The sequence below is a fragment of the Pleurodeles waltl genome, chromosome 8 (genome assembly GCF_031143425.1).
Source record: "Pleurodeles waltl isolate 20211129_DDA chromosome 8, aPleWal1.hap1.20221129, whole genome shotgun sequence".
Classification (NCBI taxonomy): domain Eukaryota; kingdom Metazoa; phylum Chordata; class Amphibia; order Caudata; family Salamandridae; genus Pleurodeles; species Pleurodeles waltl.
This window is the reverse complement of record NC_090447.1, coordinates 1193550097-1193570562: the sequence shown is the minus strand read 5'-3', so window position 1 is coordinate 1193570562 and position 20466 is coordinate 1193550097. Positions and strand designations below refer to the sequence as shown.

Genomic DNA, 20466 nt, shown 5'->3' with positions numbered 1-20466 from the left:
GTGTCAATGAGTCTCCTTCACCACCAACGTAGATAATTTAGCCATGGATGTTCCACCTGCGGAAAATGTTGATACATTCATTCAGCAAATGACCAGTCATTCAGGCATGTTGCACCCTAGTTCTTCTAGTTTAGCTATTTAGAACTTTGAAGTGGGCTTGTTTGGAGAAGTGCCACACTTACCAATTCAGCATGCAAATGGTTTGCAAATTTCAATGCATTCATAAACGTTAGTCCTCTTCAGGCCTTCGGTCAAGCTAGTATTAAATATCTACTGATCTTACAAAAGTCTGGCTGTGCTTCCACATCACAAAAATGTATCATGCATCTATAGCAGCTAATCTGCAAAAGAAGCAACGCCTTTTAGAATGTCGGGAATTGAAACATTCTTAAAATGTCCTAAAATGATCATTTTACGTAGGATGCTACAAGCACCTCTGTGGTAATTGAATGCTTGCCTAGGGCCAAATTTACTAAGATGTGTGTGTGAAAGGAAGAGAGCAGGAAAAAGACATATCTACTAAGATGTGGAGCTGCGTTGCTCTCATTCCTAGCACTGGCACACGTTAGGCTGCTTTGCGCCACAAACATCCGTGTTCAGTATGAGTTGAGGTAATGTTCAGGTGGAATCTTGAGAGAGGATGGAAGGGGAAGGACTCATGGATTCTGAGTCGGCAGTTGCTGCCTCGAGTCTGGTGTTGGTGGTTGTAACAAAGCTTCACACCTACTTCCTAATGCTTAGTACCGTGCGTTTTTAGCTGCACGTATCGAAGCACATTGCAAATCATAATGCATAGATTATCATAGACATTAATATATTATCTATATGTATTATCCCGTCATAATCAAAAGTCATAAAACAGGAAAGGCAAAACTAATTAATGCAATTATGTATTACAGCACAAAACGTTTTGTATTGCTTTTAATGTCCATTAGTAAGGCAAAAGAGAACTCTGCATTTAACCCTAACTCATGAGCTGTTACCATACACGTGGGTGGAGGTGTCAGAATACCCACACTCCACCCATGACATGCCTCCCTACTGCAGATTAACTCAATGCAGTGATTTGTGCTGCCTTGCGTTACTCTAGATTTATAGAGCCACTCAGCACCATGCAAGGTATGATAAATTTCATTTAGGTTTTGCGTTGCCCTTGCATCTCCTTTTTTGGTGTAAGGGTAACACAAAACCTTGATAAATATGCCCTTTAGATTCTACTTGCCTTAGATTCTTTCAGTTACCTGTTGAAAATGTTGTGCAAGTGTTTTTTTTGTTTGCAAAGTAGCTTTTCTACTTTACTTCTTAGCATAAATGGACCACGAATTGTGTTAATCAATAACTTAAGAACATAACATAGTATGTACATTCATAACATAATATCTGTTCAGAAATGTAGTTTCTTCCTGAAAACGCATTCCAACACACCCACGTAAACCTAATGATTCCACCACTGCATCTTCCCATATCATTGGCGTAATCAAATGTGTTGTTTTCGTCATCCAACTATCCTTGCTCTTTTGGAATCTCAAACTACCTTATTTTTTAAATGTCTTTATGTTATAGGGGTTGGTCCTTGCTTTGAGAAGCAGCAGAGTGCATTCATACATTACAGGGGATGTAGTAAAAAATGTATCTAGCGGAGGTTCTGCCAGATACTCAGGTAATTTACAAGTAAGTGGGAATGGAAGGAGGTAGTAGTGGTTTTGTAAAATGAAATCAAACATGGTGTTAGATGGTTTAGTTTTGGTGGTGTTGTACAATGGGCTGGGTGTGCATCAATGGAATGCGCAAGGGTAACCTGTGAAAAGTGTCCTGTTCTATGCTTTGGGAAGGTTGTTATTGGCAATTAGAAGTAATAGTCTAGCTAGCTGACCTTCTGATTCCTACTATACCTTTTACTTCTTCCTCACTAGCAGATTCTGGGTGGAGTGTATGAGAGAACAATGATAGTCGCCATATTGTTTTAAAGCAAAATTACCTATCAGAGGTCTGCCTATGTCAGTAGAAAGAAACTATAAAGGTATTAAACATGGAAGGTTCTTAGATTAAATAACAGAAAAAATATCAATGTATTATTTCTTTAAGGTGGACCTACTCTGATTGAGTATGAAATAAATCAGACTAGTTTATGTCAGATTGTGAGAGTAAACATTTGTGCTCACAAAATGCATTTTGTTATTGAACATATTTGACAGGTTTGGAAAAACAAATGCAAGAAAACTGTTTATTTACATCTCAATAATGGCATCATTCACATTGTCAAGGATTGTGTTGGGATAACATTTCCTCTTGCAAAAATCTATATTCATATTAGAAAATCATATCAAAACAGAATGTAATAGACTTCAGTTTAGAAAACAAGTACACATAAATGCAATACATAACTTTTTATGTGGCTAGCACTGCGTTGGCTTCGCAGACAACTCAAAACATAGTTTTTGGTTTTTGACATGATAAAAGATTTGGTAAAAGGAGCAAAACTGGAATTTTCAGTTGCATTCCACTTGAAATAATATAGTGCAGCTCTTTAGGATGTAAACGTTGTTCTCCACTTTGATATAGGCCTAGGTTTAAACAAATTATAAACAAAAATGAAGCTCATGGTTAAACCTTTATCTGGCCTAACAATGCAAAATTGTTCACTTGTGTGTCCATAAGGAGATATAACATGGAGGAAATTCCAGTTTTCCAGTGTTAAATAGGTGATGGGTTTTCGTGTTTAGGTACGCCAGTATGTGTTTTTCGACTGTCACAATGATCATAAACCATGCACTGACTTTAGGTCTATAAAATGACCAGTACTGAAAAGTATTTTGAGTGGGTGATGCAAATTAGGTGAAGATTGGACCAGCGAATGAGACTGATGACTCCTCCTTGCTATATGTTTTTTCCTATAACAGGTTTGCACTGCAAGTGTGTTTAGTTGCTCTTTTGTTACTTTCCCTACTACCCAGTAAAATGAGGTTCTGTGGGGACAGTAGGAGATGGGCCTGCCAGGATGAATGCACCAGACATACTTTAGGCATGGGTGAGAGCAGAAACATGTTGACTGAATGAGAGTCTGCACTGCAAGCCCTCTTGGAAAAGTTGCTGTTAACCATGAAAAGACGAGGCAAATGATAAAGCAAATTGGACCAATGCCATAGTTCTATACATCCTTAAAGTCTACAGTCCATTTTTCCTGGAGGACTCCTATAACCTGTATGGTTTTACAACTACCACTAACGCACACATGAAGTATATAGTAACACCCCACAATATGGTCTGGCACCTTTCTTTCCTAAAAGAATAATATGAAAAAGCCTCCACTGGACCAAGTGCACCCAGTGGAGCTCGATACTCAACAAAATTATTGGTTGTAGCGAGGAGGTACCCTGTGATGAAGGTATGCAACTGGAAATGGGTGAGGGAAGCTAGTACTTTTTAAAGAACTATCTCCACATAGGTCTGGAGCACAACTGTCCTCATTTACCAATCTACTGTATGTCTTATTTTCATCAGAAAAGAAGACTGTGCCAACCCACACACTTTTAGTTGGGCTCTTTGACACCACTGAATAGTGTGAGGCAGTGTCAGATTATTCCCTCAAGTTCCTCTTGCTCCTTTTTGGAATCCTAATACCGTAGAACAAAGTCTGAACCATACACCATCTGATAGTGGGTTTCAGGAATCCTAATCAACAGTTATGATTTAATTTGTGCAGATGGCAATCTAAGGTTCAGTCAGTCTCAACTTAGGTCTAATGGGATATTTGTGGAAAGGGTCCAAGATAAGAAGCTGACAGTGAGAGAGGATTTGAGAGTACAATTGGCAAAGTGAGCTATGGAGAAATTATTGAACAGTATAAAGGTCTGCAGGTGTACCAGTAGAGCATCTCAGGAGTAAGTATCCAAAAATGTAAGATCATGCAATTGAGACACAAAAGCAGAAAACATACAACAAATTAATTCTACTTGCATGAAGTCAAACTGAATAAAATCAAGCATTTTAGCTGCCTACGAAACACAATCACGGAAACATCCTTGGAGTGTTATTTATACTTATTAATAGCCTGTCGAATGATACGTATCGTAACTACAGGCATTACAAGTTACATTTGTTCAATGAACTATCACTTTCACTCAAGCCTGTACATCATTATTTAGAGCAAGGCCAGAAGCATAGTCTGTTATGGTAGTGAAATCTTGAGTTTACAAATCAAATTGCAACTAAGGGTAGACGCAAATAAGCAGACTGGAGAGTACAGCAACTGTCCTTACTGAAATAAAGAGGCATTCGAACTTACTAGGACCAAGTCGCCAGCCCAGGTGAAGGACGACTGATTTCATAGAACTCGATCTGATAACACATTGAGGTACAGGAAAAGTTGACCATTAGCAAAGTTTCTTCCATGCTGACGACTAGACACTTAGCTATGCTTTGCTGTGCCCAAAGCAGTAGAATTACTGCTATTAATATTAAATCCACTGAAGGTTTGCCCTTTATACTTTCTCTGGAGAAGGCCCTAGCCTCACCAGAAAAGCAGGTAATCAGGGGATTTAAGAAACTGAGGACTGAGGAGGGATGAGACTACTGTACCAAAACAAATCTATTCTCCCTACACAAAATTACCATGCCGATACGCTGCTCGCTATGACACTTTCCCAAACTATCCTCTTAAGCATAAAGGTAAGGCTGTGAAAAGAGCTCAAAAACAAAAATCACAGCACCTGCATCAGGGTATTGATGTATATTTCCTGTTGATGCTCTCAGTTTTGCTGACAACAGTTAGGATACCTGCTAATAAAGGATATGTGTGGAGGAGGTGGTGTGTGATAAATCTTCCCTCCCTTGTGATGGCCAGAATGCTAATAGAGGATCACAATGGGGGGAGGAAATGGGAGTGAAAGCTCAACAGTGGCACCAAATGGGCCAAAGCGCGGCAGACTAGAGACAATATCCCTGTATAAAGGAGATTCAATTCATCGATTGAGGAAGGTGAGGTAGGAGGGAATTAACATGCTTTGCCATTGCTTGGTTTATCTGGGCATACCAGAGATTTCACTGGAGCTCAAAAAGGACACTTGAAGCTGCCCTTACTGAAAAGTAGTAAATGCTCTTTTTTTAATTTGCATACTAGGACGCAAATAACTTTGTGCTACAAATGAATCATGTCTATAATACCAAGGAATGAATAAAAAGCTGTTTAACTTGAAATCGAGTATCTCTCTTTCTATCACCAGCTCTCCTTTTTGTTTTTATGTGGAGTATTCTGCTGACTGCCTGCTCCCTGGTCATTACTCTATATTGCACCTGGTGATTTGTTTCACTTACAAGATTGTTGATGGTCATTTTTTCTAAGTGTCTCCGCACTGTTAACGCTTTCTATATTGACCTCAGTGTGTATTCGGTGTATTTGGTGTTTTTTGTTCTACGCACCAGTTTTTTCTGATCTGTTGTTGGGTGTTATTTTTCATTCTCTTCTGCCAACTAATACTAGCAGCATTTCTGAAGTGGGTTTGTTAGGCTACGAGGACTTCACACTCACTGTGTGGACTTTTTTGAAAATTGACGTACTAGCAGCGTGTACTACAGGACTCCAAGTTGTTCATTTGTGGTCCTTGTAGGGACCTGGCAGAAACCGTTAGCTAGCTGATGCTTAGGACCGTGCATTTTTAGCTGCACGTATCGAAGCACATCGCAAATCATAATGCATAGATTATCACAGACATTAATATATTATCTATATGTATTATCCCGTCATAATCAAAAGTCACAAAACAGGAAAGGCAAAACTAATTAATGCAATTCTGTATTACAGCACAAAAAGTTTTGTATTGCTTTTAACGTCCATTAGTAAGGCAAAAGAGAAATCTGCATTTAACCCTAACTCATGAGCTGTTACCATACACGTATGCCTTTTATAGATTGTGCACACTCATACATGTTAGGAGGTTGTGGTAGTTATAAACAAGCTGTGGTGAGAATTCCTGTGCAAGAGCAACTAGAAATCATTCAAGAGTGTATTGTGATCCTTAAACCAATGATAGGGTCATACAAAGAGATGTCAAATTTTTGCATTTTGCATTAGAAGGATTAGCTGTGATAACAACCTGCATACTAACTGTGGCATTGCTCATCCTAATAAAAAGGCTGTGTTATCGTGAATACTTATATTGTATATTGTCTTTATGTGGGTGTTCCCTTCGTGTCTTTCTGGAACTTCTTTCTCTCTTTATCACTGCATCAGTCATTCACAACATATTTGAATGTTTGGCACATAAAGTGACCCTGTCATTCATCAAGTTGGGCTCCTGAGAATGCCGGACTGGCCTTCAAGGTTTACCATCGAAAACCACAATGATGAACACGATTGTTTGAGAGTCCCAGTAAAATGGAAACCTTCTTGATATCAAGGCTCAATGAATATCAGCTCCACTGCAAAGTGTTCTGAATAGATTTTCCATGTTTTTGCTTTATGGGGGTTGTCGAGCTCATTCCTTGAGAGGTAAAGCCTGTGAAAATATATGCATAAACACATTATTTAGATCTATAGTATAATGTAAAAGAAGAACAGTTGGCTTGTATCTCTACTGCAGACAGTCTAGGTTTTACAAATCAATATTCTGTCACACAATGGGATGAGGAGATACTTTAGTTTTCCTTCATGGGTTTCTCATTTAAACTGGTAAAAAGTAGAATATCAAAGTCTTTGAGCATGATCGTGAAACATCTTTTAGAAAAAGGAAATCCCAACACAACCTTTCTTTTTTTCAATTTTCATGCAGCCTAAAATGAAATTAGTCAATATAAATCCTTTTGCTATAACTTCATGTTCACATTTGGTTCAATGGTTTAGCCACTCGAACAACAAGGGCGTTCATCCCACATGTAGGGGCTCATGCAGCGGGCCTCCACCGCTCTTAAAATCACACAGCAACCCACCTTGCTTGTCAAAGGCAGAAAAAAACGAGCCACACCAAAGGTGTAGGCAAAAATATTTAATGGCACAGAAGAAACCACAACTCGTTTCGACCTGGGTTGGCCTTGATCACTTTTGGATCGATGGTGAAGACAACCTCTATTGTGCCAGATTGTAAGGTTACAAGCAGCATAGTGCTTCAAAATCCATAGAAGCATACTGATCGAAAAGTTTCAATTTCTAATGATGAATACAACCATTTTTCAACATATTACATTGACTGAATTACCTATTGTTATGGACCGGAGAATTTTAAAACTGTTACCAGCAAATGTTTTTCGACAAACTTCTCAAATTCAGGGTGATCCCTGAATACCTGTAGAATTGTTTTTTACTCTATGAGGGAGGGCAAACCTTTCAGGGATAAGCATTATTTTCCTATCCCACGACCTACAACATCACAGACACCAGTTTATACAGTTAGTTATTTAATTTCTTGCAGCTTCTGAATCTGCAGGCTTGTTAAATATCCAGAAGAGGAAAAAACACCAAAAAGCAGATCAGGATTTGATAAGTTCAAAATCTCAGCGAAAGACACCCTAGCTGGGCCAAAAATCTTTGATGGAGGAAATACTTTGCTGCTACAGAGCCACTACACAAGTCTGCATCTAAAGAAACACCTAACTAAATAAATAAAAGCATGAACAATGCAGCTAGTGTATGTGGCTTTCAACACATTCTGAAGGTCTAGCACCTGCCATTGAAATGGAAACCATAGGAGTCAGTCGAGGCACGTATAGTAGTGTCATTGCATTTTGTTGGCACCAGTGCAATTCCCAGGGATAAAGACAGTGCAAGCCCCTCCTGCCCCAACTTCAGCAAGTCAACCACTTATTCACAGCTCGCCAGTGAATGCACCACCTCCCTATGTCCTCTGCTATTGAACAGTCTGAAAAATGTTCTAGACGCCCAGACAGCCTCACGTCTTGATCAGAAGTAAACTTTAAAAAAAAAAAAAAAATGGTTTCGAAAAAACACAACTTAACCTTCATGACAATGAAGGGCTGCAAAAGACAACGAAGGGTGTCCGTTACAGTCCTTCATGGTAAATGAAGACAAATAATTGAAAGGTGAAACATCCAGCAAATTTTCAGTGTGGTACACCAAGTGCAAGTAGCAGGAATATACATTAGTATGTGAGTTGACCGCATGCAGCTTTTGTAGCTCATTTGATTATTCTCAAAATAACTTTGGGAACTGTGGGCAGTCTCCACTACAATCGAGCAATCAACATTATTGATTTTCTCTAAGGCGGCATCAAGTTTTAAGTTACTTCCTCAGCGCATTTGGAAACAAATGCCAGTTTATTGTTGTTAGTAGAGAACTGAAATATTATCAGCATGAATATGATTCAATTGCATTGCATCGTATGATACCTGTTGTCTTCAACGAAGGAAGTGTTGAACCAGAAGTAGAGTGGGCAGCCATCATAGCCGATTGGAAGCCCCTAAAGAGGAAAAAAGTAGAGTTTAAGTTTAAGTGCAAAAAAAGTAAGGGGTTGAGTCTGATCACTATGTTTGTGATATACCTAAGTTACTTACATTTCTGCGATTTCAATGTACAATTTTAAAACCGTTAACTTGCTGAAGAAGTTATTCCAGTTATCCAATGAACTAAAATACCTTCAAAACAGAGATTCATCTTATTTCAGATTCCTTCTTATTTTACTGGTTTACTTTTAGGTGCAGATGTACAAAAGGATTTTGTGAGTGCAAAGCATGTGCGTCGCAAAAAGGCTGACTTTGTACATGCAAAATCTCAAACTGCAAATCACAGACTTCACACTGAAAAGGCTTTTCTAATTGCAATATCAACAATGTGAACCCTAGTGAGTTGCAAGGGAAGGGGAACTGTACTGGGGCATCCAAGCCTCCCTGCAACTGCCAAGGAGATGTATCAGTGCTTTCCAAAGTGGAATCTGACGATGTCCTACTGCTTTCAGTATGCAAGGGCCTGCTCCTTGCAGTGTACCTTTCACAATATGCGTTAATTTGCATTGCGAGCCCGGCCCCTTTTAGAGGCATGGTTCTCAATGTCAGTGCACTGTGAAAGCAAAGGCAGATTTACATCTCTCACAAAGTCTCCATCCTTTCATTATAACAGAGCTCAGATGCATTCTGTGTATTTAAGAGGCAGAATTACTGTTACTCATTGTGAAGAGCCACAGTGCTGGATTGTATAGTCTTGTTATTTGCATACCCGTATCTCACTACTTCTTAGAACAGTAATTTTATTGAAACAAAGATATATATATTTTGTTAGAACTTGACACTTTAGTTGCAAAATGAATTACGCTTTTCAGAAAGATGTTACGCATATGCGTACTGCAAGGTAAGAGTGTCTGAGGGATAGAGTGGTATGGCTAAAAAGCAAAAAATCTAAAGACGTGAAATACAAGCTTAACTACACTGCTTGAACTCGTGGAATGGCCAAATTAGCAAGATGAGCATTTGACGTATACAAGAACATTTAATGCCAACCATTTTGTCGTGTGTGGCAGGGCTTTGCTGGTAATGCGTTCATGTTACACACATGCCAGGCCTAATTCTTTGCCAGCATGGGTCCACTAACACATTATTAGAGTATGATTGTATGCTTGCGAATGCGTGTAGGATTACCGTGTTATTTCGGAAAATCTATTTTGAAAGTGTTCAATTAAGCAATAAAGAGAAAGGCATTTTCTATCTCTCCTTGTTGCGTGTGGTGGTTGTAGCTTCAACACCACCTTGCCTTGTATATAAATAGCATGGACCAAAGCTAAGTAGTTGCATCATCTTTTCCATGCATGTTTGCAAGATAGATTGTTTGTGTACAGAAGTAGTAACACACATGGCGGCAGGTGCGTCCTCTCCATCATAGCAACTACTTGGAAGCGAAGGTATAAAGAGAAGCTAGAAAAGGGAAGGGTGAGAGACAGTCCAGATGCTGAGGAGTGCATGCTGAAATATCCCCTTCCATCTGAAGGCCCAACAGCGAAAGAAGGTATGCAGGGAAAATAACATGACTGGGTAAGCTGTAAATTAGCCATTGCATAATGGGAATCAGATTGGCTAGCAGTGCAGGCCAAGAAAGATGAAAGTCCTCTTAGAAGCCACTGGGAATCCAGACACGAAGAAACTCACATATTGAATACACGACTATCCTGTGAACGACACCCCCATGTGTGCAATCATACTAGATGTGACCAAGCCCATCCAATATTGAAATGTTAACTATATGGGGCATGACATCTTCACAGTGGATTGTACATCCATGCTAGAAATACACCCGCTCATGTCGCAGGTATGTTACAAACATTATATAAATTCACAGGATTACCGCTCGATATAGCACCCTCCTTGGGTCCGAAAGTTAATGACTATTTTACTTATATAGTGTTCTGTTGACATCCTATGTAAAGTGCAATACTTGCAAATACAATTCTTGACCACACTAATTGACAAAAGAGAACGTAAGAGGAACCATTACAGTTTCTCATTAATTCACTTTAGCTATTGACATAGAAAAATCAATGTATCGGTTGCTAGGCGAAAACTGTCATTACAACTATTTAAACACATACTTATGAAAAATAGATAGGAATTTTAGACTAATAAGAATAGGAATGTGTGATAACTCATGTTTGGGGCTTTCCTTGGGTGGATCTGGCTTTAGTTATGAATGCTGAGATTTTTATGACTGATTATCATAATTTGATACATATGTTTGTGCATAATAAATAACCTTTCATTGTTAAATGCCAATCATTGTGTGTGTCTATTGTTTTGGGGATTCAGGGTGAGGCTCTGATTTATAAACAACACGGCAGATGAGAGATTCTCTAACACTCCATGCCTAAAGCAGGATAGCTCAGAGAGAGCAGTGCCAGTTCCCCTCTTCTCTAAAAAGGGCACACAGGTATATTTCCTCTTGGGGCTAACAGGGGTTAACCTGTAGCCGACAAAGTTGCTTTATCCATTAAAGAAGAGCTATCTATGGAAATTTGAGGAAACGTAGACTAGAATGTGCTGATGTTGTTGTTAGAAAATTTGGCAGCATTATTACAAAGGTTATGTGGTAGTGGAAATGGTGGTCTGGGTATCACGGAGGAGGATTAAGAAGAGTTCAGGGAAGAGCCTGTTAAAGTTCTCAGTTTTAAGGAAGCATAATACCCTGCTTTGGCTGGTTTGATAAGTACTTTGTTTTTATGGATGGCAGATCTATATTCAGATTTTTCCATGGTTTTCTATCACTTTCTCCATTTAGCCTCTAGTTTTTTACAACTTTTTGGCAGCTTTGATGTACCAAGGTGCATTAGGATGGGTTCTCTTTTTTGCTTTTATTCTCACATGGGCAAATTAATCTAAAACTGGTGAGAGCTAAGAGTTAAAACAGCTATGTGGATGTCATGATTGATTTATACCAGAGTTTGTGACAGAGCAGGGCTTATGTTATCTTGGTTGACTCTAGTCCATGTGCGGGTCAGGAAAGTTTCCTGAAGAACGACGAGGTCCCTTAATTGTGGTATTGAAATCTTAAATAAGACAACCACATGGTCTGACCAGACCAACAGGAGAGAGGTGCATTTATTAATAAGAATGAAACAATCGAAGATAGGATCCAAAATTTGGCCTACGGCATGTGTAGCAAACTTTGCATTTTGTGTGAGGCCCAGGATAGATAAAGAGTCAATATGATTTAGACTTTGTGAGTTAAGCAAATCTTCTAGGTGGTAGTTCAAAACCCCTTGGAAAATAAAGTTGGATGCTCTCAAAATATCGGGCTCCTATAAGAAGGGAACTGATTGAAGGCTTTTTAGTCTTGGAAAGCAGTATACCAGAGTGCCGGTAGTGGTGAGGGAAGGAGAAATTTCTAGTCTTAAAATTATGCCTCTGGGACGGAGACTTTTTGTGTCAAAGATGGTGCAGACTTGCAGAATATAATGGCATCTTGTGGGCCCTGTCAAGGTGAATTACAGAGTACGAGGAAGGTAAGGCATTATCAATGTCGAGTCCCAAATAGTCTATGAGCCATGTTTTGGTGAGACATATGAAGTCAGCATTCATTAGGAAACCCGAAAGAGATGGCAGAGAGTGATTGTTGTGTTTGGTCCGGTCCTAGGAGGAGTTACCCAAGCTAGGTCGTGGAAGGGCAGCATATATAAGAGGCCGCATATGGGACAGCGATGTGGTTGTTTGGGCTAAAGACTGAAGAGGGCAGTGAGGTAAGTGACCTGAAGAACAGAGTTTGTGCAGGTCTTTGGCTGAGTAGGTGATTCTTTGATGTAGTCTTAGAGTCAAAGGAACAGGGCTCTTCGCATATCGAGCTGCGCGGGCACACTCCGGCTTGCCAGTGGTGCAGACGCTTTTGTGTGGCTTTCATATAGCCTGCCAGCTGGGAGTGGGGCATGTCCAATCAGTGACAACGTGGCATCAGAGCAAAATGGGAGGAATCATTTAAATTGGAGTCTAACTACACTTGTCACTTCCTGAGGGCTCTCCCTCTGGCAATGGACAGCTGGAAACTAAAACTAAGCAAACTAAAACGTAAAAAAGAAAACACAAAGTCAGTAAAACAGTACAGAGGGCACCATTTAAAAATGGGGACCATACAATAGGAGCCAAGAACCTCTTCTTAGCACCATGTTTGACTGCATGTGGTCACTACTCACTACAAAGTAAGCAAACAATGATCACTTTGGAATCAGGTAACAGTTTGCATAAATCGAGGGATGTGCTTCTAGAAAAGATGAACCTAAAACAAATGTAATAATGTGTCATGCGGTATACTTATAAGGCATACTTACAGCACTTGACTCAAATCGCACTTTCACATCGCCACTTATCACCGGACAGTGTTCCAAAGTAATAATTGCTGCATTGTTGCCTGCATCTACAAACAACTGTAGAAAACCATATTTAAAATCTTTCTATTAATCAAATAAATCTTTGTAGAATTTTGTAATAACATTGCTATCAGCACTGTCCTTATAGGAAAGCAACCAATTTACCACAAGGAAGGAGGTGTGGGGTCTAGCGGCTAAAGCTACCAAGTTCAGAACCCAAGGACCCAGATTCCAATCTCATCCTCTGCGCTTAGGTCAACATCGTGTGATTCTGTGCAAGTCACTTCATCTTCGTGTGCATAAAAATATGAAATGAATTTGCATAATTCCCCACCTGATATATATGAGATCGCTTCCCAATCCACTGCAATGTACAGCGCTCCGTTGCTTCCTAGGAAGGTTTGTGCTATACGACTGCCAATACACACAAGTATTTGAGAAGAAAGACAATTAAATAAATGTGATGTTCTAGTAAGTATTAAATGCAAATAAGCTATTGTTAGTGCTAGCTTTACTGCACCACATTCTCCCATTCAGTTGCGTATGGTAGGTAGACCCTGTGGAAAAATATGGGCCTATTCACAAACTACACTGTGTGGTACATGAGGTAGTACTCCCGAAGTACCACTCACATAATAAAAAATGGTATTCACTAACGTACAGGTGGAGCCTTCAATCTTTACCCCACCGTATCTTTTTGGTGCACAGATCTCCATCATGGTGGCAGAGATCACTGCAATCCTAGCCTACGTTTTAGTAGCACGTGTGTGAGGGACTAGAGGTAGAGGCTGGAAAATGGGGAATACTTTCTAAAAAATTGGAGTATTTTAGGGATATATTTTGATTATTTAACACATGTTTAATTTAATGAGGTAATGTACTGTATCGTTTTATTTTAACAGCTCTTGGTTTATAATAATTAGTTTAATTTCTGTTACATGTATATTGTACTTTTTTTGTTTTAAATCAAGTTTATTACTTTTCCCTTTACTCTCCCATAGGGCAATCTCCAACATGGTGGCAGAGATCTCCCTAACTGTGAAAAGTTACTAATAGTAATTTTATACTCGTCAATCCTGTTATAAGAGATTCCACCACAACTACTCACTTAGGTGTAGATCTGCATTCGGAAATGGTGATTTCGGAGTATAAATTTGCATTTAGGTGGATTAGTAGATTTACACAGGTATAAATATACACATGTACATTTAACCTTGTGAATCAGACCTATAGCATCACAGTTTATGCGCCTCTTTAAAGTGGTCTGTTGGTACAGCAGCTGCCCATTAGAACAAAAGAACGGGCTGTTCCTTTGCCAATTTGCACAGGAATCCCATGGGTGTGTTGCATGAAAGGACAGATATCATGCGATAAAAGAGCAGTGCCTACTAGTGGGTGGGAATGGGGCAATGCCCGACCCCCTACCCCTAATTTCCTATAGTAGAACTCATAGTGGATTGCTTTTTTGAAACCACATTTCTGGTGGTCTAAAATGATACAAAATCTCCTCCTCTGAAAAAATGTAGGCATGTAGCCATCTGTTCTATTATTGGAATTACTCCACAAAAATGGGATGCTTCAGCGTTGCAACCAAGGCCGCCCTGCAGGGCCTGTAGCCCTTATATGGAGCAGATGAATTTGGATTGAAACTTGAGACGGCCCGACCGGTTCACGTTTGGCAGAAATGGCATTTATCCAAAACGAACAATGGAGGTGAGCAAGGGATGAGAGGGAGGTATTACACCTCTTTTCTAGCTCTTCGTGGAGTCTGTGGCAGTGGCCGTTATCATGTTGAGCAGTGGCAGTACACGCATGTGGGCAATAAATTGGAGACATTTAATTCACGCACAATTTTTATTGAAACTTGAGTGCCTGTGATGTTATTTCAAATTTATGGAGATTAAGCACTCCAGTGGCAAAGACATAAGTATTGAACAGTGCATTGTGGGAATCGTATTTTGACTATGGACTCACATGAATGATAATTTAAAAGCACTGGCAGTAAACACGTTTGCTTCTTCTCACCCGCATACACTTATCTATCTACATATATATTCCCTCTCTGGCACTGCAATCAAGGGTAAGTATTCATCATCCCATCCAAAAACTGTAAGATCAAAATACCCCTGCCTAGGACAAACATCAGCAACAGGAAAGCCACTCAATTAGGAACAAGGAATAGAGGCAGATAACAAAGCTATACAATCATGACCAAGGCACTACCCCAAAGCTCACTCTTAGTAGGTGATATCCATGGGAAATAATAGGTCTTGAAATGACCGTCAACTCTGCCTGTAGCCAACTCCTACAAGTAAGGGAAAAAATATGTAATATAGCATACATTACCTTGCAGTTTTCTTGAGTTGCAGAAATACACTGAAAAACAACTTCTTTCTTCGCTATTATCTGAAGTTTCAAGTCACTCCCATTGTTCTTTCCTACTCCTGGAAAAAACAAAACCTCCTATGTCAGAAATAAAAAGTGTTTTTGAAAAAGTATTATATCCAATCTTTCGGGTCCGTGGCACTCAGAAAGTACTGGGAAGAAGGGTCAGATTTATCAGTTGTTTCTGTCACTGCAGATAGCCTCGGTACAATGATGCTACTCCAAAGTGCCAAGAGTGTGGTTTGTAACTTGTCTTATAAAGGTGCAAAAGTAGAGCTGTTAAGGTGTACTGAAGAAGGTGATATGGGATATGTTCTCAGGGCTCAATCTACTGAAGTCCTAAGTTATAACACATATCAGTTACACTTATGCCTGTAAGAACTGTTTTTATGTATGTATGAGGTAGTTGTATAACATTAACATAGCCAAAATGCAGCGAATATGGTCAAAGGCAAGCAATGGGAGAAGTGGCTTGGTCTGGCGGCAGAAGTCTACTGTTACTGCATTATGATGTTGTGTTTTTAACAAGGTGGAGTCTACAACTCTTTCCTAAATTAAAGGACGTTGGAATGGTCTGAAAGGACACAAGAATATTGATTGAGATCCTGGGTGGATAGATAGAAAAGGTCTGCTGCATCGTTTTTGTCTTTTTTACACTTTTAGTCTTCAGTTTGACAATGCCCCGGCTGCAGGTGTGCCACCAGACAGCGGAGGTGGTGAGGTTGTCTGGAAGATTAGCGTGGGTGCTGGTTGTCATGGCATGTAAATGATGTAGCTGGTTTTGAAGATGGTGCACACCAGGATGTGGAGCTGAAGGTGAACCATCATGATGTTGGTGATTTGATCATATTTTTTCAGTCCTTGGCAAGGGCATGCTGTGGCATGTAGGATCCCCCCTTAAGGGGGTCTAGTGTCAATAGGAGTCTGGGAGGCCATGCAGCAGGATGGTACCACCATCCAGATGTGACAATATGAGATATTAAACAGCTCACTTTCTTGAGAAGAGAAAGCTGGTACAAGACCGTCTTTATTTTTCAGAAATGTGTTTTTTGAGGGTGAGGTTGGTGTCCCCGGTGAATCAAAGTGAATTGACATTCAGTGAAGTGGTCAGAGGTGCTTTGAGGAGAATTAACTGTATATAGAGGTAGCAGCAGCAGGTGAACCTTGAGGGAAGAAGGTATAACCCACAGCCATTAAGACATTGTGGCCCAGTAGGAGACTTTCTCAAGGACTACAAAGTCATTCCCATGAGAATAACCTCAATCAATCTGAAAATCCATGACCCAGACTGCAAAGCCATAACTGACACCTCTGAATTACTGACAGGGCAATTTCGAAGAAAAGAGTAACTAACTAATTTAAGAGTGATGGGCCCAACAGAGAGAAATGAGCAAATTGTGCACTGAACTGGGACTGCAGAAGTTGGAGATGTAGATTCTAGCTAGGTAGTTCAAAGTATTAGGGTAATCAAAGACATAGATAGATTTGTTAGACTTGTTAGGTATTTATAAACGTACATGCAGGATACATCCAGAATGTGCTCTATATTTCAACTATGTCCTGTATTAAGCCATATTGATCAGGACACAAAATAATTATTAAATGGCATGAAAACATTGTCTCATAAGCAACCATTTCATTCTTTGCTGTGCTGCTCTCATTGGGGAGAGAAGCCATTTCATTTTAATTGGAAAGGTAGTACCAGTCGTTACTCTCACCCAAAACTGTATTATTTTCTACTTGCATCTAAAGCAAAATGAAGAAAAAAGATTTTGGAAAAGTATACCAGAAAGAAAAGTTGCTGGCTAAAATGCATAAGGCTTTATTAGTAAAAATCATATTTGTGATGAATAGAAGTTGCTTTCTCATGGAAAAGCTAAAATATTCACGCCGAAGTACACAGAAACATGTCACAAAGAGCATTCTAAAAAACATGTGAACGTCTGAAAATAATGGACGAGGGTTTAAGGACCCTCTTATGACAGTATAAATGACAAAAATGAAACGGTACTAGATAGCAGGATTTTTAAACAGTTTTCTGGTGTCATCGGTATTTGTGGTCCGTGTTTTGTGGTAGAGGTTTGTGTAATTTAAAGACAGGAAAATAAACGTTGGGTGGCTTTTTCCCTGACAGCATAATATATGTTAAGAATACAAATTTATCATATATTTAGTCACTAGGAATTAATAATATAGAGCCTAAGGTAACCTCACATGGCAGGGTAAATAAAGATAAAATAAAGATCTCTCTACTGCTGATTCATTGCATAGCAGGCTCCAGTGTTCCGTCATTCATAGGCTCACAGAGAAAAAGATATAGTAAAACTGTCCAACCAGGCATATGTTACTAAGCAAAGGAGCTAAACTGGGCATATGCATGTGCCAATTTCATAATATGGTAAGAGGAAAAGCTCAGTTTTCATTCAGTCTTGATTTCTCAACAGGAATGTGTGCGAAACCAAAATCAACTGACACATCACCCCTTATGGTACTGAAAATCTCATGAGTGCCCATGATATCTCTTGTCCTGGTTTCAGCCACGCCCTTTCCTTAGCCCTACTGTTCTTACATGTCGTGGAGTTTGATATTAGCTATCTACCCTCTCCACTTCCTTATGCCCTAGTCTCACTAACTCTGCACATTCACCCGTAACCTGTATACCCTGCAAAGGTTTTAGAATGCATTGCAATTACCTTTTATTCTACAATGGATATCTTGACAGTGCTGTCTCATTGTTTCAAGTGACTCGAAGCCCCTTAATTTGACTATCTATTCTGCAGAGCTATGAGTAAAGTCAATACTTTTCACTCACTAACATACTCTTCAACATATCTCTCCTGTAAAGCCTTCAGCCTGCAGTACTAAAATTCACATTCAAGTCACTCAAGCCTTTTAACCCTGTAAGTAAGTGGCTCCAAATTATTGAAGTGATTCCAGTTGCACCATAAAGTGTGATCTTTGCTGTGCTGGAGTACACTGTATTTACTATTCTGTAGTGAAAGGTCTGAAAAGTTCCTGAACTATTATTAGGATATCATGATTCATAACTAAAGAGTTTGACAATTATGCATAAATCAGGGATAATATCCCAGATTATCCCTGATTTATGCATAATTGTCAAACTCTTTAGTTATGAATCATGATATCCCAGATTATATCCCATTTAAAATACGTGTGGAACATTAATCAGTCCATTTCCAACAGACCGATTTGATACCATAGGAAGATTCATCCAAACATGAAATTACATTCCTTGAATGATTAATGTCATGGGCACTTTGATTTCAACCAGGAGACATCAGAAGGTCGAACCATAAGCATAGAGCATCAGAAGACTCTAACACTCTATCCATCACCATCAATATTTTACCACCCTTCACCATGGATTTTTCACTGCAAACCACCACAGATCAATCTTTACCCATTACCACATTATGCTTGAAATTACCTGCTTTACCTGTGAAGCTGAGAATGTTAAATTTATGACTTTTATCTGCACAGGAGAGAAAGTTAGTATGTTATTGTTAGACAAGATACTCATACTTTCAATGAATACCTTTGGTCTCCACAGAAAAAGTAATTTGTATGCCTGACCTATCTCCGATCAACTTGTGATCAACAAACCTTGATTCATTTCGACTAACAATACTGTATTATTAAGGATACGTTTGACCCACTAAATATCCTGGCTATTTTTTACAGACCAATACATGGATTTCTAAACAGTGATGTGTGGCAGTTTTCCTGTATGCAACTGATGGGTGTGTCATACAAACATTGCTGACTATTGGATGTTGTGCATCTTTTAAAAGAGATTGAAGAATGCCTAACTCTTTTTGGCCCATTCAGTTACTGAAACAACATTGACTGATCTGTATAGCAATCTAAATCTAGCCTTGCAGAATAATCACGAATGACCCAAAGTACACTGCATGGATCATGATTAGTATATAACACATCTGATGTATTAATTGAAATTACACAATTAAAAAATGACTAGTAGAGAAACAGCAATTGTCCAAGGACGTTCATTAAAAATGCACTCCCTCTCATGTTAAATGTTAAGCAATTCGACTCACTTGTTATTTTTCAATAAAGTCACATGCTGTAGTTAACAGAGGAAACAAACAACAACTCCAAAGCCTTTAAAACTGAATCCACTCTGAATAGACCCTTTTGTCACTTTGTTCCTATCTCACTTTATGACTGATAGAAATAGGTTAGTGAGTGACTGAATGTGTAATAATGCGAACTTTGACAAAGAACCCCTCCTTTACAAAGGGCACTGGTCTGCAAATGCTTCCTAGCCTAAAAACGACCTGCCTTTCAAAGGTGCTGTACTACATCAAATTTCTAGTTGCTAAGAAGTTTAATCATTTAGCACCAGAAGAGGAAAGGCAATGTAACTGTACTTCTACAGAAGAAAGTATGAAACACTGATCTTATGTGTGCATGACTCGCAGGGGTGGCTCCTCCGCAATGGCAAAGGAGCACTGCCCCACTGGCAACGAGCCAGCAGCTGAAAAATAAAACAATATTTGATTGTTTTATTTTTCAGCTGTGTTGGCATGTGCAGGAAGGGGCGGAGCTGGGCCATGCGGGGGGGACCAGGAGGTAGTGGGAGAAGGAAGAGTGTAGTCAGTGCGCATGTCAGTTTGGCTGCCCGTCTTAAGCTGGCCAAACAGACATGCGCACTTAGGTTTCTCTAATGTGGCTATGTTGCACAGCCAGGTTGGAGAATCAGCAAAGACTCCAGTGCACTGTCTGAGCAGCAGACCAAGCCGTTCAGACCAATCCTGGTGCTGCTCTCATGTTATAGCATGAGAGCAGCACCAGGATTGTGTGTGGGGGGGGGGGGGGGGGGGAGGGGAGCCTGTGCTGGTGTACCAGGGACTGCTTGGACACTATCAGGGGAGAAGAGGTGTGGGGCAGGCAGCAGTGTCGGGACAAGTATGTTTTTTTAAATTATTTTTTATTTTGTTACCCCGGTATCCGTTCCCCCTATATCCCTCTGCCCCACCCCTGCATTTTGTACTCATTTTAGTACATCATTGCACAAAGCAGCCAGAGATGCCTAAATAATCTCAATGTCACACTCTTCTAAGTGAGACATCCCCAGGCAAAAGTACACATCTTTGACAGTGTAAATGGTAATTATAACTTGATATGGCAACAATCCGCTCATCCTAACAGTCATGTTTTTTTATATTTGCAGTTGTATGAAAAAAATGTAATGTTCAGAGTATGATTAAAACATCATGTTCGGAGCACACCATAAGCAGATCAACGCTCCTCA

General features: G+C 39.6%; 1 protein-coding gene across 5 annotated transcripts in view; it reads right to left on the bottom strand.

Moving 5' to 3' along the window:
* Nucleotides 1–2210: 2210 nt before the first annotated feature.
* The window catches only part of LOC138250516 (phosphatidylinositol 3,4,5-trisphosphate 3-phosphatase TPTE2-like), a 194749-nt gene continuing 176493 nt past the window's right edge, over nt 2211–20466 (bottom strand). For 4 of the 5 annotated variants that reach the window (XM_069205466.1, XM_069205471.1, XM_069205470.1 and 1 more), the window contains exons 16-19: nt 15132–15229; nt 12747–12842; nt 8338–8408; nt 2211–6494 (exon numbers count right to left, since the gene is read on the bottom strand). In XM_069205466.1, the coding sequence (XP_069061567.1) occupies nt 6392–6494; nt 8338–8408; nt 12747–12842; nt 15132–15229 (368 nt within the window). In that variant the 3' untranslated portion in view covers nt 2211–6391. Of the gene's footprint in view, nt 6495–8337; nt 8409–12746; nt 12843–15131; nt 15230–18446; nt 18664–20466 lie in introns of those variants that run through there. The other variant, XM_069205467.1, reaches the window with a different exon arrangement.